The following is a 15,972-nucleotide window of genomic DNA, read 5'->3' as shown; positions in this document are numbered from 1 at the left end:
ATGGGATATTTCTGTGTACCACCGGTGGGTTCCAGGGAGCCACCCATGCTGTGGGTCGACAGGGACTTCACAATAGGGAGTTGTACCTGCCTGTGTCTATGAATTAAAAAGCCCGGTCTGACTGGGGCATGCAGACACCTTGACAGAATGAATAGTGTGTGGCACATAGGTTCCCCATTGCTATGCCCACGTGTGCAGCTCCTGATGGCGGTGGCACAGGATTCTATTTCTCATTGCTTCTGTACAGCATTGTGGGCTATCGCTCCGCCACTTTTAAAGAGGGTCGCTGCCTAGCCGTGCCAACCTCTGCAGTGTGTGCCTGCGGTCCCTCGTCATGGCAGACGCAATTCTAAATAGACATGAGCGTGGTGTGGCATGAGGGCAGCTGAAGGCTGCCCAGGTACACTTTGGTGTGCGCTGTGGGGGGGAGGGGGGCGGTTGGTCAGCATGTAACCCAGGAGAAGTGTCAGTGGAGTGTCATGCAGGCAGTGATTGTGCTTTGTTGGAGGTAGTGTGGTGCTTAGCAAAGGTATGCCATGCTAATGAGCGCTTTTCAGAAGTAAAAGTTGTTGGGAGGGGGGGGGGCCCACTCTTGCCGCTATTGTGGCTTAATAGTGGGACCTGTGAACTTAGGATGCAGCCCAACATGTAGCCCCTCGCCTGCCCTATCCGTCACTGTGTCATTCCCATCACTTTCCTGAATTGCCCAGATTTTCACACATGAAAACCTTAGCGAGCATCGGCGAAATACAAAAATGTTCTGGTCGCCCATTGACTTCAATGGGGTTCGTTGTTCGAAACGAACCCTCGAGCATCACGGGAAGTTCGTTATTTTGGTGTTCGCTCATCTCTAGTTACAGTACATTCCAAATACCCCCAATGAGTTTGACCAAATGCATTTTTTGCATCTAGGAATAGTAGCAGAGATAGTAGCAGAAAGCCTTAAACCTGGCATACAGCTTGACATCTGAGTTCTAGTGAAATTGGACGGCAATTTGGCAGTGACACCGTGTCCTATCCAGCTTTTCGAAACTTTTCATTAATTCCAATCTTCTAGAACATCTGGCATAAACTTGTCAATCACCTCACTACTCTCTGTTGGACGCCTCACAATCTGGATTCTGTGCTTTAGGCCTCATGTCCACGGGCAAAATATGATTTTAAATCCGCAGCACATCACCCTCATGCGGATCCGCATCCCATAGGAATGCATTGACCACCCGTGGGTAGATAAATACCCGCTGATGGTCAATAAAAGTGAATTTAAAAAAAATGGAGCATAAAAAAACGTGACATGCTCCATTTTCGTGCGGGTCTCCCCCGGGGACGGCTCCCGCAGGCTTCTATTGAAGCCTATGGAAGCCGTCCGGATCCGCGGGAGACCTAAAATAAGAATAACTTACCCGCAGCGAACCGGGCAGGTCTTCTCTTCTTCACGTCCGGATCTTCTTTGTTCGGCCCGGTGAATGTGCCCGTCACATGCGAACGGCACGCTGCTGGCGTGCCGAGTACATCCGCCGGCCGAAGAAAGAAGATCCGGCCGTGAAGAAGAGAAGACCTGCCCGGCCTGCTGCGGGTAAGTTTATTCTTATTTTCAGCGCTCATGTCCGCGGGGCAGGAGGGACCCGCTACGGATTCTCCATGGAGAATCCGTAGCGGGCCTGATTTTCCCCGTGGACATGAGGCCTTAGGCTTTATTCATACAAGCATTTTTATGCAGCTGTTTAACCACAATAAAACGTTGGTTGAAAAGCGCGACCATGGGAAGAAATGGATTCCAATGCATTCATTCACATAAACAATTTTTGGGTGCGTGAAAAAATTGCAACGTCAAAACGTCAAATCACTGACCATTTTCGGGTGTCGATTTTTCATGCTGATTGAAAAGATAGATTATGACGTATCTTTTGATGAAAATCGCTGAAGGCCCCCATAGACTCCTATGGGAGCTGAAAAAAGGAGGGAGAGGGAGTTTACCTGCGTCTGGTGCTGCGAAACAAAGACAGCTGGCTCTGTTTAAGCATTAGAAGTCATTTTGAGAAATTCTGCCAACCAACAGAATTCCCTATTTTTCACGTGATACACCTATGTGAATGAACAAGAAAATTCTAATTATTCTTGGGATTCGATTGTGGCTAATATGCAGTACAGCAACTTTCGGCTGCTATTCAGAATCGCCAGGCTTGTGTGAGTTGGGCCTTACATTGTACTAAAACTGCATTAACCAGTAAGTATCTAATTATTTCTTGTTGCCCAAATCTACTGGTTAATACTTACTCAATTCTCACTCATCCCACTAAATCTATTTGCCTCATTTGACACACGTAGATCACCCAATACTTCTATGCTGATGGATCACGCTAACCAATCTTAAAGGAGATGTCCCGAGGCAGCAAGTGGGTCTATACACTTCTGTATGGCCATAATAATGCACTTTGTAATGTACATTGTGCATTAATTATGAGCCATACAGAAGTTATAAAAAGTTTTATACTTACCTGCTCCGTTGCTGGCGTCCTCGTCTCCATGGTGCCGACTAATTTTCGCCCTCCGATGGCCAAATTAGCCGCGCTTGCGCAGTCCGGGTCTTCTCCTCTTCTCTATGGGGCTCCGTGTAGCTCCGCCCCGTTACGTGCCGATTCCAGCCAATCAGGAGGCTGGAATCGGCAATGGACCGCACAGAAGCCCTGCGGTCCATGAAGATAGAGGATCCCGGCGGCCATCTTCAGCAGGTGAGTATGAAGACGCCGGACCGCCGGGATTCAGGTAAGCGCTGTGCGGGTGGTTTTTTTAACCCCTGCATCGGGGTTGTCTCGCGCCGAACGGGGGGGGGGGGTTTAAAAAAAAAAAAACCCGTTTCGGCGCGGGACATCTCCTTTAAGAAGAGCAGATTAGTTAGTAATCAAGATTTGTGTATCTCTAATTAATGGGGGAAAAAGACCTGTGAAACCCACACTTCCAATCCCTTCTCACTACCTCAATACGTTTTGCCAATTAGCTATAGAAAAAGTCATAAAAATAGTGGTTCACTGACCTTTTCCTCTCTGCACTGTGAATGATTACTTAATGTGTTATATAAGGCCTTTTTCACATGAGCATTACGATCTTTGGCCGCCCGCATCGCAGCCAAAAACCACACGTATTTTCCCACTCATTCACACGGCCGGGAACGGAATATGTATGCCACAGCCCAGAATTCCTTCGGCCTGCATAAGTACTTCAACTGCTCAATAGAGCCAGCTGACATTGTTTAGCAGCACTAGCCACTGCTAAATTCCCTCCCCTTCCCTTTGCTGGCAGCTCACATAGAAGCCTATGGGAGCTTGCGGCTGATCATGGCTGAAAGATAGGGCAAAACCCATTTACAGTATGAAGTATGAAGAAATAAGAGTGCCCAAACATGCAGAGTTTCACCCTGTCCAGGACCTCGGCCTCTGCCCACACTTATGCCCAATTCTTTCTGTGTATGTGTCAGATAGCTGAACACCGCAATGGGAAACCTTTGTGCACCCACAGTATAGGTGAACCCCTGAAAATTTTCTGTAGCAAGAGTATAGGCAAACCCCTGAAACATTTCTTTACCAAGCATATAAGCGAACCCCTGAAACCCTTCTGTAGCAAGCGTATAGGCAAACTCCTCAAACATTTCTGTAGCAAGAGTATAGGCGAACCCCTGAAACATTTCTGTAGCAAGAGTATAGGCCAACCCCTTAAACCTTTCTGTAGCAAGCGTATAGGCGAACCCCTGAAACATTTCTGCAGCAATAGTATATGCGAACCCCTCAAACATTTGTGTACCAAGAGTATAGGCGAAAACCCTCAAACATTTCTGTAGCAAGTGTATAGGCGAACCCCTCAAACATTTCTGTAGCAATAGTATAGGTGAAACCCTAAACCTTTCTGTAGCAAGCGTATAGGCGAACCCATCGAACATTTGTGTACCAAGAGTATAGGTGAACCCCTCAAACATTTCTGTAGCAACAGTATAGGCAAACCCCTCAAACCTTTATGTAACAAACGTATAGGCGATTCCCTGAAACATTTGTGTACCAAGAGTATAGGCGAACCCCTGAAACATTTGTTTACCAAGAGTATAGGCAAACCCCTAAAACATTGGTGTACCAAGAGTATAGGTGAACCCCTGAAACATTGGTGTACCAAGTGTATAGGCGGACCCCTGAAAAATTGGTGTACCAAGAGTATAGGCGAACACCTTAAAAAATTTGTTTACCAAGAATATAGGCAAAGGGCGGAAAAATTAGTTTGCTAAGAGTACAGGCGAAGGCCTGAAAAATTGGTGTACCAAGATAGAGCTCGTTGTTGCTTAACTTGTAACAGAGACTGGAGGCAGCCCTCCGAAAAAATTGGTTTTAATAGAGCCTTTTGGCCCGCAGAAAAATTGGCAGTTCAGCGTGATGACATGCTGTTTTAGGAGGAGGAGTAAGATCCAAAAGGGATAGACTAAGCTACTTCTCCCCCTTTTTGGGGTTAGAGAGAGGATGCATATTTCTCCTCTTTATGATCCGCTGCTTTCCACTGGTGGAGAAGAGAACTCTGGGGAAACCCAGCATTTGTTCATCTTAATGAGTGTAAGCTTGTCGGCGCTGTCAGTTGACAGGCGGGTACGCTTATCCGTAATGATCCCCCCAGCAGCACTAAACACCCTCTCTGATAAGACGCTAGTGGCAGGGCAGGCCAGCACCTCCAGGGTGTACAGTGCAAGTTCGTGCCACGTGTCCAGCTTTGGCACCCAATAGTTGTATGAAGCAGAGGGATTACAGAGGACAGTGGTATGATTGGTTAAGTACTCCCTCACCATCTTGACTGGGGAGTGGTGACACAGTCTTGCTGGGGAGCCATAAAACTGGCAAAGGCCTTGGAGAGTGCTCCCCTGCCTGCAGTGGACATGCTGCTTGATCCCCGTGCCTCCCCTGCTAGTTGGCCCTCTGAACTACGTCTTCTACCGCTATTGCTGTCAGATTGGGACTTTAGCATTAGTTTTTCCACCAGGGCCCTGTGGTATTGCATCACTCTCGTACCCCTTTCATCTTCGGGAATGAGAGTGGAAAGGTTCTCCTTATACAGTGGGTCGAGAAGGGTGTATACCTAGTAATCCGTCTTGGCCAGAATGGGTCTAACGCGAAGGTCACGGGAAAGGCAGCCTAACATAAAGTCACCCATGTGTGCCAGAGACCCAGTATGCAACACATCGCTGTCCTCACTAGGAGGATGACTTTCATGATCCTCCTCCTCCTACTCTTCAGCCCATACATGCTGAACAGATGAGAAGGAAGCAGCATGGGTACCCTCTGCAGTGTGGCCAGCAGTCTCTTCCCCCTGAGAAACCATCACCGAGGTAGGACCCGCTATCCTCGGTGTGGGTAGCACGTGAGCGGTCCCAGGGTCTGGCTCAGTCCCAGCCTCCACCAAGTTCACCCAATGTGCCATCAGGGAGATGTAGTGTCCCAGCCCGCCAGCACTTGTCCATGTGTCTGTCGTTAATTGGACCTTCACAGTAACAGCGTTGGTGAGGGCACAGTTTATATTGTGGGAGACATGCTGGTGTAGGGTGGGGACGGAGCACCGGGAAAAATAGTGGCGACTGGGGACCGAGTACAGAGGGACCACCACCGCCATCATGTTTTTGAAAGCCTCCGTTTCGACTAGGCTGTATGGCAGTAATTTTGTAATATGCACGTTTAAAGATTGTGCATGCGGGTGGGTGGTGGCGTATTTCCACTTTCGCTCCAACTTTTGTGTAAGCGACAGCTGAACGCTGTGCTGGGAGACATTGGTGGAGGCAGTGGAGGACCATGGAGGTGAGGGTGTGGGTGCAGGCCGGGAGGCACTCGTGCCTGCATCCTGGGAGGGGGATTGGATCTGTGTGGCAGGTTGTGGCACAGGGGAAAAGGCAGTGGTGTGACCCATAGGTGGTGAATGGCCTTTGTTTCACCTCGTGGGGTGCTTGGCCATCGTATGCCTGCACATGCTGGTGGTGGTCAGACTGGTGGTGGTGGCTCCCCGGCAGATCTTGCTGTGTTACAGGTTGCACACCACTGTTTGGCAGTCCTCTGTGCTCTCACTAAAAAACCTTCAGAACTTCGAACACCTAGCCCTCTGCACGGAGGCTTGCTGCAAGGGGGTGCTGTGGGGAACACTCCCCTTGGCCACCTCACTGCCTCTTCCAACTTGTTCTGCTGCTGCACTTGCCTCCCCCTCTGAAGCCCAGTCTTCAGTTGGCTTAGCAAGCCAGGTGGGGTCAGTCACCTCATTGTCCAGCAGCTCTTCCTCTGAATCCTCTATCCGCTCCTCCCTCGGTCTTACTGTCCTTACTACTACCTCACTGACAGACATCTGTGTTTCATCATCTTCATCCACAAAAAGCTCTTGAGACATTTGCCTGAAGTCCCCTGCCTCATCACCCGGACTCTGGGAAATTTCCAAATGTTGGGCATCGGTCTCGAAGAACTCCTCAGGTGGGTGAGGAACTGTTTTTTCCGACTCAGGGCAGGGACACGAGAACAGTTCCTGGGAGTCTGCCTGTTCAGAATCTCTCATTTTCCTGGAGTGACCAGGCTGGGAGGAAGGAAGAGCAGCTTGAGGATTTAGAGGTGCAGTCACTAGGCAGGTAGGAGTGGACTGCGTGGAAGACTGGGTGTTGGATAAATTGCTGGATGTGTTATCTGCGTTCCACGACAGGACCTGATCGCACTGTTGTGCTTGTAATAAAGGTCTACCGTGTAGTACCGCAAAATGTGAGATGAAGCTGGGGAGCGGAGATATGCGGCGCTCTCCTAATCCCTCAGCAGCTGGCTCTGATTCACCCTGCCCAGGACCTCGGCCTCTGCCCACACCCTCACTTGGACGCCCATCGTCCACGTCCTCGACCCTTACCCCTACTCTTCATCATGTCAGATAAAGAATAGAGCATAACCTAAATAAATTAACACACTGTATAGCGCTGAGAACTGGGCCTAATTCACCGCACACAGAGACTTGTAGATACCAAAGACTCTATGCTGTGACAAAGAAAATTAAACCACTGTCTTATGCTGATACCTATGGGTAATTTACCGCTCACAGAGACTTGTAGATAAGAGAGGCTGTATGGAGTGGCAGAAAAAATAACCCACTGTTTAGCAATAAGAATTATGGCTAGTTCACCACACACAGCGAATGGGAGATGCATGATGCTCTATACAGCCCCAGGAAAAATTAACTGACTGTTTAGCAATCAGAACAATAGCAAATTCACCGCACACAGTGAATTGGAGATGTGAGATCCTCTGCGCAACCCCAGAAAATATTAACCCACTGTTTAGCGAGCAGAATTACAGCTAGTTCACCGCACACAGTAAATGGGAGATGTGAGATGCACTGCACTGGTCCAGTCAAAAATTAACCCACTGTTTAGCGATGAGAATTACGGCTAGTTCACCGCACACAGCGAATGGCAGATGTGAGATGCTCTGCACAGCCCCAGAAAAAAACCCCACTGTTTAGCAGTGAGAATTACAGCTAGTTCACTGCACACAGTGAATGGGAGATGTGAGATGCTCTGCACTGGCCCAGCGAAAAATTAACTCACTATTTAACGATGAGAATTTGTGGCTAGTTCACCGCACACAGCGAATGAAAGATGTGAGATGCTCTGCACAGCCCCAGAAAAATTAACTCACTATTTAGCGATGGGAATTGCAGTTAGTTCACCGCACATAGCGGATGGGAGATGTGAGATGCTCTGCACAGCCCTAGAAAAAATTAACCCACTGTTTAGCGATCAGAACTACGGTAAATTCACCGCACACAGAGAATGAGAGATGTGAGATGCTCTGCACAGCCCCAGAAAAAATTTGGCCACTGTTTAGCGATGAGAATTACGTCTAGATCACCGCACACAGCAAATGGGAGATGTGAGATGCTCTGCACAGCCCCAGGAAAAATTAACTGACTGTTTAGCGATCAGAACTACGACAAATTTACCCCACACAGCGAATGGGAGATCTGAGATGCTCTGCACAGCCCCAGAAAAAATTAACCCACTGTTTAGCGATGAGAATTACGGCAAATTCACCGCACACAGGGGCAGAAAAATTACAGAGCGGATAGTGCTAATAACTGCGGCTTATTCACCCCACGCAGAGAATGGTAGATGTAAGATACTCTGCACAGGCCTAGTGCACTACTACTGCCAGCCAGCCAAAAAAGTAATGCACACAATGAGGAGTAGCCCTAACAAGGACTGTGGGGGTGGGATAGGACTGGCACGTCTCAGCAGGAAGAGGTAATGCCTTCCCTGCATGTTTAGTGGCTAAAAAATGTCGCTAAACATGCGGGGAGGGGAAATTAAATTTACTCGAGCACCACGTGGTGTTCGTCCCAAGTAGTGAGCATCTCCAGTAGCCCAATACTCGATCGAGCATCAAGCTCGAACGAGTGTGTTCGCTCATCTCTATATGTAACACATTGAACAAGTTATGTGGTTTCTACTTGATTTTTTAACAAATAAAGGCAAGAATAACAAAACATGCGGTACTTATCCATTCTTAGCCCCAGTGATCCAGCATTGCAGTCCTGTATTTTCTTTAGGAATGGCTGCCACTTAACCACAGCAGCCAATCAGAGGCCTCAGCCGTCAGATGCCGTTCTACTGGCAAATACGCTCACAACTGGTAGCTGTTTCTAAACAAAAAACAAGGGAACCACAGTGCTGAAATCCAGATTGGTAAATAGCATAGTGGTTGTTGTTTTAAATACCTGTGCACCTGTCAGTAAAAAAATTATACAGTATCTGGACAACCCCTTTAAATGTCACTTTAAACATTCCCATATCTGCCGATTTTAAAAAAATGTCTTGATATTCTTGACCATAGTATTCAGGAATGAGCAGAAAAATAAATGTATATGCAGAAAGTGAAATCAGAAGAGGTCCCAATCCATACAACTACAGTATTACAACAACAACCAGAAAGGCATGTTATTTGCATTAAAGGCATATGGGTAGACAAGCACATATGGCAGCCTATGGGAGCCAGTCCTTTAGAAATATGTACCTGCGGTTACACGTTGCATGCAATTTCGCCAATGTGTAGAAGTATGTTACTGAGCTACTATTTCAGAGTATTTGACAGTTTCAATGTCTACCAGTCTATTCTGGTGGCCAGAATGATGTGGCTTATAACCATTCTATATTGCTTTGGAATTGTCCCAGTGATCATAAAGTACAGGGCCAACACCGGATCTGACTATATCTTTACCCGAACAATAGATCTGATAAGACCAAAAGTAGCCTTATAGAAGAAATATGCAAGAGAGTATTTCCACTGCACATGGCTGAAGAACAAGTTGTTAATCCGTTTTACAATGCCAGTCTCTTTATGCATTGGTCTGAGTTTTTTTTATTTCTTTACAATTAACAGAGTTCTCTTCAGGAGACTGTTTAATCCATGGAGAAAGCATTCCTAAGATAGGACTGTGATAAGGAAGTGAGGGAAGGCAAAGTGCCAGAGGACAAAGCAGACACAAGTACAAACACTTAGTATGAAACAAGGTTTACATTACAAGACACAGCAACAGAAAATCTCAAGAGCTGTAAGTGAGTTGTAATTTAATTGAACTACATCCACTAGAGACTGTGCGCTTATTGAACAAACTACACTTCGGAAGCAAAGAGTACATAGTGGGAAGAAGGACGTGTTATAGAACAACTTAGCGTGTCAAAAGAAATGTGATCTCAGCGAGGCATGTCTGATAACTATAGTTTCCGTATGATAACTTGTCCTTCTGCAAGTTCAAAAGTAAAGAATTGTTCTCTCATAATGTGTACTGACGCCTGATCCAAGAATGATTTATGTGATCTCAACCTTCAGGTAGCCTGATGGATGAAGAATGGTAGCTCTAAGAGCTCTACTTTGTTAATTGCCAATTTTTTCAGACTTGAAAATATTTATTGAGTACACAGTTATGTGAAAAATCAAAAACAGAAGGCTGCTTCCCCCGGGACCATATGCTGAGGTAGAAGTGATAGATCTGGTACATAACTCTACACTGGGTAATAAAACACTGTTAAAAAATGTTTACAAGTTCACAGCAACCAGAACATGAAGTCACTGTATTCAGTAACGAGGGCCACACAGCACCATGTGTGATGATAATGATGGAAAGACAAGTTAGGACACCAATGACTCTCACATTGACCTGGGTTAGGTATCTATAAAAATCAGATTGTTGTATAGGTCATATGTGCATTTAGTTCCAGATCTGTTAATAGGTCACCAAATGTCACACTTTGGCTGTGCTGTTGCCACTGAACACCATGATAGGTGTCGCTCCTGTTTCCATTCATTAGTAGAAATACACTTGTTGAGTTCACTATAATGCAGAACTAGCAGACCTGCTGTGAAATTACTAACCCCTAATCTCGATAGATGTTCACGGCATTGGCTCTTAGGTCTTAAGTAGAGATGAGCGAACCTACTCGGACATGCCCCTTTTTCGCCCGAGCGCTGCGATTTTCGAGTACTTCCGTACTCGGGTGAAAACATTCAGGGGGTGCCGTGGGTGAGTGGGGGGTTGCAGCAGGGAGTGGGGGGGGGGGAGAGGGAGAGAGAGGGCTCCCCCCTGTTCCCCGCTGCTACTCCCCTGCTCCGCCACGCCTCCCCCCGCCCCCCGGCACCCCCCGAATCTTTTCACCCGAGTACGGAAGTACTCGAAAATCGCGGTGCTCGATCGAGTAATTATTTGAAACGAGTATATTCGCTCATCTCTAGTCTTAAGCAAAATGCACTGGGGCCACCTCCGAAAACAAAAGATATTGCAAAATAATAATACATAGAGGATGCAAAAAATTAGTACATGAGATAAAGTTGGGTAATAGCTTACCACTTTCAAAATTTTTCTATTTACGGCATTACATGCAAAACAAAGTTTCAGAATGGTTGTATTTGGATTTTAAGGAGCTTTCTCCAAAAGCAGCAAGGATTTAGTAACCTCTGTCCTACACTTGTGTTTTAATACTGCATCAGGGGCCTCGTTTGTAGTAATAAGAATTTATTTTAATGCATTGGAGGACTCCTGTAGTAATGTACATGCATAAGTTGTAGATTCTGGTGGTTTTCTCCATTGGAGACAGCAAGGCAGCTACTGGAGATATGAATTCTAGAAATAACCATTTTAATATTCCATTGCTTTCAATTCCCAAGTATAGAATTTAATAGGTAGCACCCAGAATGTGGGAAATAGATATGATTGAAAAAAGAAATCAAAAAATAGTTGGGACTCACCTGGATGTCACCGGACTACTCTTCGGTAAACCCGGTACGTCGTCCAGACCAAACAAGCGCTGTATAAAGCCGAGCTGTTGGAGATGATGATGGATCAGCTGGGCAATCTTAGAAAAGGTTTTCCAGTCTCAGTGATATCCCATGACAGAAGAGCGCTACGAGTTTACTCTGGGCATGTACATGTCAGAGGAAAGCAAGGGTATATTTACTAAGTAAATAAAATTCTCAGCACTCCAGTCGTATAAAATTACGAAAAGTGAGGGATCTTACTTCACAGGGGTGCCTTGTCTTAGGCACCCCTAGTCTAAGCAGGCATATAGAAAGTTGTAAGGTGCAGGAGATGTTCCACTTCCACGGCAACAGTTTATTAATGCAACGCGTTTCGGCTTTTAGACATAAGCCTTTCTTAAGCAAGGTTGCTTTTTCCTATTTAGGACCTAGAGAGACAGAGAGAGAGAGAGAGAGAAGGGCAAGAAAGTTGTTACCAAGTTTCACACAGACACATAAGGCCCATTTCACATCTGCATTGAAACCTTTGTTCTGAGATTCTGTTGCAGATCCATCACACACTACCAGAAGAAAAATAATTGTATTTTCTTCCTCTGGGAAAAAGCCAAGCAGCTGAGCAGTAAGCAAACGGACTCTATTAAAGCTTATGGGTCCATTCGGCACTGTTTGGTTCCATCATAAGATGAAACCATTTAGCCAGGGGATTCCCCCTCCCAGCTCTCTGAACAGAGCAGGAAAATTAAATTCCCATCACAGATGTGAAAGCTGACTTATTCAGATGTAGTAAGGCTGGCTTTGTCAGTGTAGCATGATATCATAATACTTTAGACATGCACATGGTTTCTGGTCTATTACTGTATTTGGTCTCAGATGATTAAATATATGAACATTGTTATCAATGGGATTGCTTCACATATTATTTTATTATCCACTGTCTTCCATCTCAGTAACATGACGTTCATGGCATACTGCTTTGTCACTATTTTAGTAAAAGCGTATATTTTTCCATCTGTCATGCTTTACACTGAAGTCAATGAGATGTCTAATGTAAAATGAACTGGTGGATGTCAGGACATATTCGAAGTCAAATATAGTAAGTAATTCAACTCAAACACAGTGAAATCGATGATTAGTGCCAGTGACCTTGTGACTGGCACAAAACTGACTAAACGTGAATTTTTGGTGCACAGTAGGAACATTAGATGTCTTACTGTAACAGCAATTGTATTGTGATTCTTACTTTATTCAGCTGTGCAGCCTTGGCAAGCCTCCGTAAATGTCATTTATATATACAAAAACACCCATAGAGTGTTGCATATAGCATTGCAATCATTATGCAGAAATATTGGTCCATGTGGACAGCAGAGCTTCTTACAGTTGCCACAAGTTAGGTGGAGGCACTGACATGCACTGAACAGCTGACAGGGAGGATTCACCACTTCATATTGCTTGCACAAAATTCTAACCTCCCGTCAGGATGGTACAACAGAAATCTGGGTTCATCTGACCAGACAATGTTTTTCCAATGCTGTTTCCTTTTGCACACTGGAGTCTTGTCTGTCTCTCTTAGACAGCAATGGCACTCCAAATAACCGGTAAAAGACTCTGCAGTACTGCTGTCACCTCTATGCTGGTGCTCCCACTGCTGTCTGTCTATCTATCTATCTATCTATCTATCTATCTATGGCTGGTATAAGCTATATATCTCCCTGTATATACTGTATATAATTTCACACTTTACACACAATTAAGAAATGCATCAAAAGCAAATGCGGTTTTAAGTAGTGTATGCAGTTTCTTAAAAACGCATGTGGTCTTTAAATACCGCATGCAGTTTTTTATGTATTTTTTTAAATTGTGGTTCAAAAGTACAACAAAAAACATGAACACACCCTATGGCCACGCTCACACATGCATTAAAAAAACGCAGCTCGAAATTGTGCCATTTTTTTCGAGCTGCGTTTTTGAACACATGGTACGGCATTTGACAGCGCTTTTTAATGCCCCCATCATTGTGTTGGGTGAGGAGGTGTGTTAAAAACTGCAAAAACGCAGACAGCTCTTGAAAATCACGGCATTGGAAACACCACTTTCGAGCACAGGTCTGAATAACCCCATTAAAATTAACGGGAGCATTGTATCATGGGTTTTCACAGCACTCGGGATAATATGCTCATAACAGTAAAAAGTGGTGTGTGTGTGTGTGTGTGTCTGAGAGTGGCCTAAGGGGCTAATTGTGATATGACTGTGAATTGTGAATATACCCTTAATAACATTTTTCCCAGCTGCATAATTTATTTATAGATGCAATCAGTGTATAACATACAAGCAGTATCCTATTAGCTTTTTAACATGGTCCAAGACTATAATATTTGTAGTGTGTCCAATGCTCTCTTGCTCTGGGCAATAAGAAGTGCTTAGTTAACTGTCACACTCAAGCTTTAGTGTCTGACAAGGATTATAGGCCTCTCTGGCACACAAGAAGACAGTAGTATTAAAAATGGGTCATGGTAGTGCAGCATGCGAGGAGCAGGCCCACAGCCGAGGAGATGGCAGGGTAGATAAAGGCCTTGGCATGGGTGGCTCTACCACCTCCTCCCCTGATGGTAGCTCAGGACCCATCCACGTTACTTCTAGGGGAGATCACAGGTGAAAGGGCAACTAGCAGTTATCTTGAAGTTCATTGTCACACGTGACGCCACCGTTCCGTCCTTTGCGGTGAATCCTGAAGATGTAAGAAATAGTCCACACACAAGGATAACTTTCTGAGCAGAATTTTGAATGGTTGGTAGAGCTCGTTTACTTACATGAAATATACCAAACAGTCCATAAACGCTACATCCACCAGTATAACACCGGTGCCAACACAGGATAGTGGTGTGACAGGGAGGATTCTCAGGATGGCAGACAAATCCACAGTCCCAGTTATTTGTGGGATTCTGCTCCCTGCTACTCTCTTCACTCACTTTCTCCAGCTCTCTACCATTACACACTCACTGTTGGAAGTGACACTCAGCATTGTATGGCGGTTCGTCTTTCACACTCCACATGTCCTAGTAATACTGAGGCTTCCAGGGTGAAGTGGGCCCAGGGCAAGTAGTTGGCCATAGCTCAGCTTCACCCATCTTGGACTCTCAGTGACACAGCAGTTTTTCCTACTCACTAAAAGTTTCTCTCTGCTTGTTGCATGCTACTTTACTCTGCACCCTCCCTTAGACTAACTTGCATACACCTTGTATGTACAACTTGCAAACACACATATGAAACATGGTCACATGATACACAGCATGATACATTTCCCAGACATAACCTAAACATTAACCCATTCAGTGCTGCAGAAGTGCAATACACATCAAATACATACACATGGAAGACACTAACAATACAATTGCACAAGACATTCATACTTATGGGGGGGCCATGTTAACTCTGCGTCACTATAGTGGGTGGGAAATTATCTTCCAGATTTTGCATTGATGTCCAGGAGCTTCAAGGTATGCCTTTACCTGGGCAGATCATGGGCAAGAGGGAAGCTTCATTATTTCTAGTTGTTGTGTGGGCTAAAGTAAATGCCAACCTATTAGTGCATGTTCATAGAACAGTAAGCCTTAACTGAGGAGGGCAATCAAGAAAAAAACTGCATTTCATCCAAATCAAGTATTGAGCCAATTTCATTAGTTAGAATAATCCCTAATTTGTATTTCCAAATCTTTTCAACTAATGTGATGTCATGCCTGTATATACTTTTCTTTGCCTTTCGAAAATGTTCATTTGTTCAGCACCCACAGAGAGTACAAACAGCATACAATTGGCCTTTTCATTGGCTTGTCACCTTGACAAATGACCATCACACAATGTCTGAAGCTTTGTCTAGGCAAGGCACAGCTATGTAGAATTAATGAAAAAGCAGTGTACTTTAAATGTAGGGTTTTTGTTAGCTTTTGACTCAGCAGGTCATGTACTTTACAAGCTTGCTCTCTTCAATATCACTGTTCTTTATTCATCTTTAATGTACTTGTCACATACTGACATTTTCTTTAAGTGGAAGACTTACTCCAGAACATCTTGTGAACTCTTATAAAACAGGGTATTACAAAGGCCAGATGCTGATTAACTATATAAAAGAAGAAACGTAAAAAGTTGTGAGCTATTTCTTAAAAAATAGGAAATGGCAATCTAAAAGCTTTTCCTAAAGCAACTTTGTCATTTCTGTGATAGATGTATATCTATGTGTATCTACTTGGTTAAAAATAGGACTGAATTTATACCTCCTAAAGTCCCATTTCCTGCAGAACTATTCAGCCTTGTGGACCCCAAAGAAGTAGGGCTTTAGAAAGTAACAAGGCAATTCTCGGTAGTTTTCAGCACAATCCTTGATGGGACAATCATAGATTAAAATGTTCCATATTTTGGGATTTAGATGTCAGAGTATAGGCTGAATTTCCTATTGAAGAAAACAAAATTTTCCTAATATAATCCTTCTTTCACCCACTCTACTTCAGACGTGTCCTTTTTTTAAAGAGATGTGTCAAAATGTACATATATTTCATATGTGGCTTGACTAGGAATTTGTGTAGAGGCATACCTATGTTCTTGTCTAGGCCCAGATTGACCATCGGTCCTATCGGGCAGATTCCTGATATGCCACATTTTTGACCTCACAGTGGAGTATCTGACCCAT

The 15,972-nt window shown here is 44.8% G+C and overlaps 1 protein-coding gene across 3 annotated transcripts in view; it reads left to right on the top strand.

The window, feature by feature from the left end:
* The window catches only part of HRH2 (histamine receptor H2), a 100,583-nt gene that overhangs the window by 56,285 nt on the left and 28,326 nt on the right, over window positions 1-15,972 (top strand). Inside the window, exon 3 of one of the 3 annotated variants that reach the window (XM_066589808.1) lies at window positions 9,420-9,565. The exons of the other annotated variants lie outside the window; for them this stretch is intronic. Coding sequence (XP_066445905.1) covers window positions 9,420-9,465 — 46 coding nt within the window. The 3' untranslated portion in view covers window positions 9,466-9,565. Of the gene's footprint in view, window positions 1-9,419; window positions 9,566-15,972 lie in introns of those variants that run through there. 3 annotated transcript variants of the gene reach the window in all.

The sequence above is a fragment of the Eleutherodactylus coqui genome, chromosome 2, assembly GCF_035609145.1.
Source record: "Eleutherodactylus coqui strain aEleCoq1 chromosome 2, aEleCoq1.hap1, whole genome shotgun sequence".
In the NCBI taxonomy this organism is placed as follows: Eukaryota; Metazoa; Chordata; class Amphibia; order Anura; family Eleutherodactylidae; genus Eleutherodactylus; species Eleutherodactylus coqui.
The sequence above is the reverse complement of the archived record's forward strand: the minus strand, read 5'-3'. Positions and strand labels throughout refer to the sequence as shown.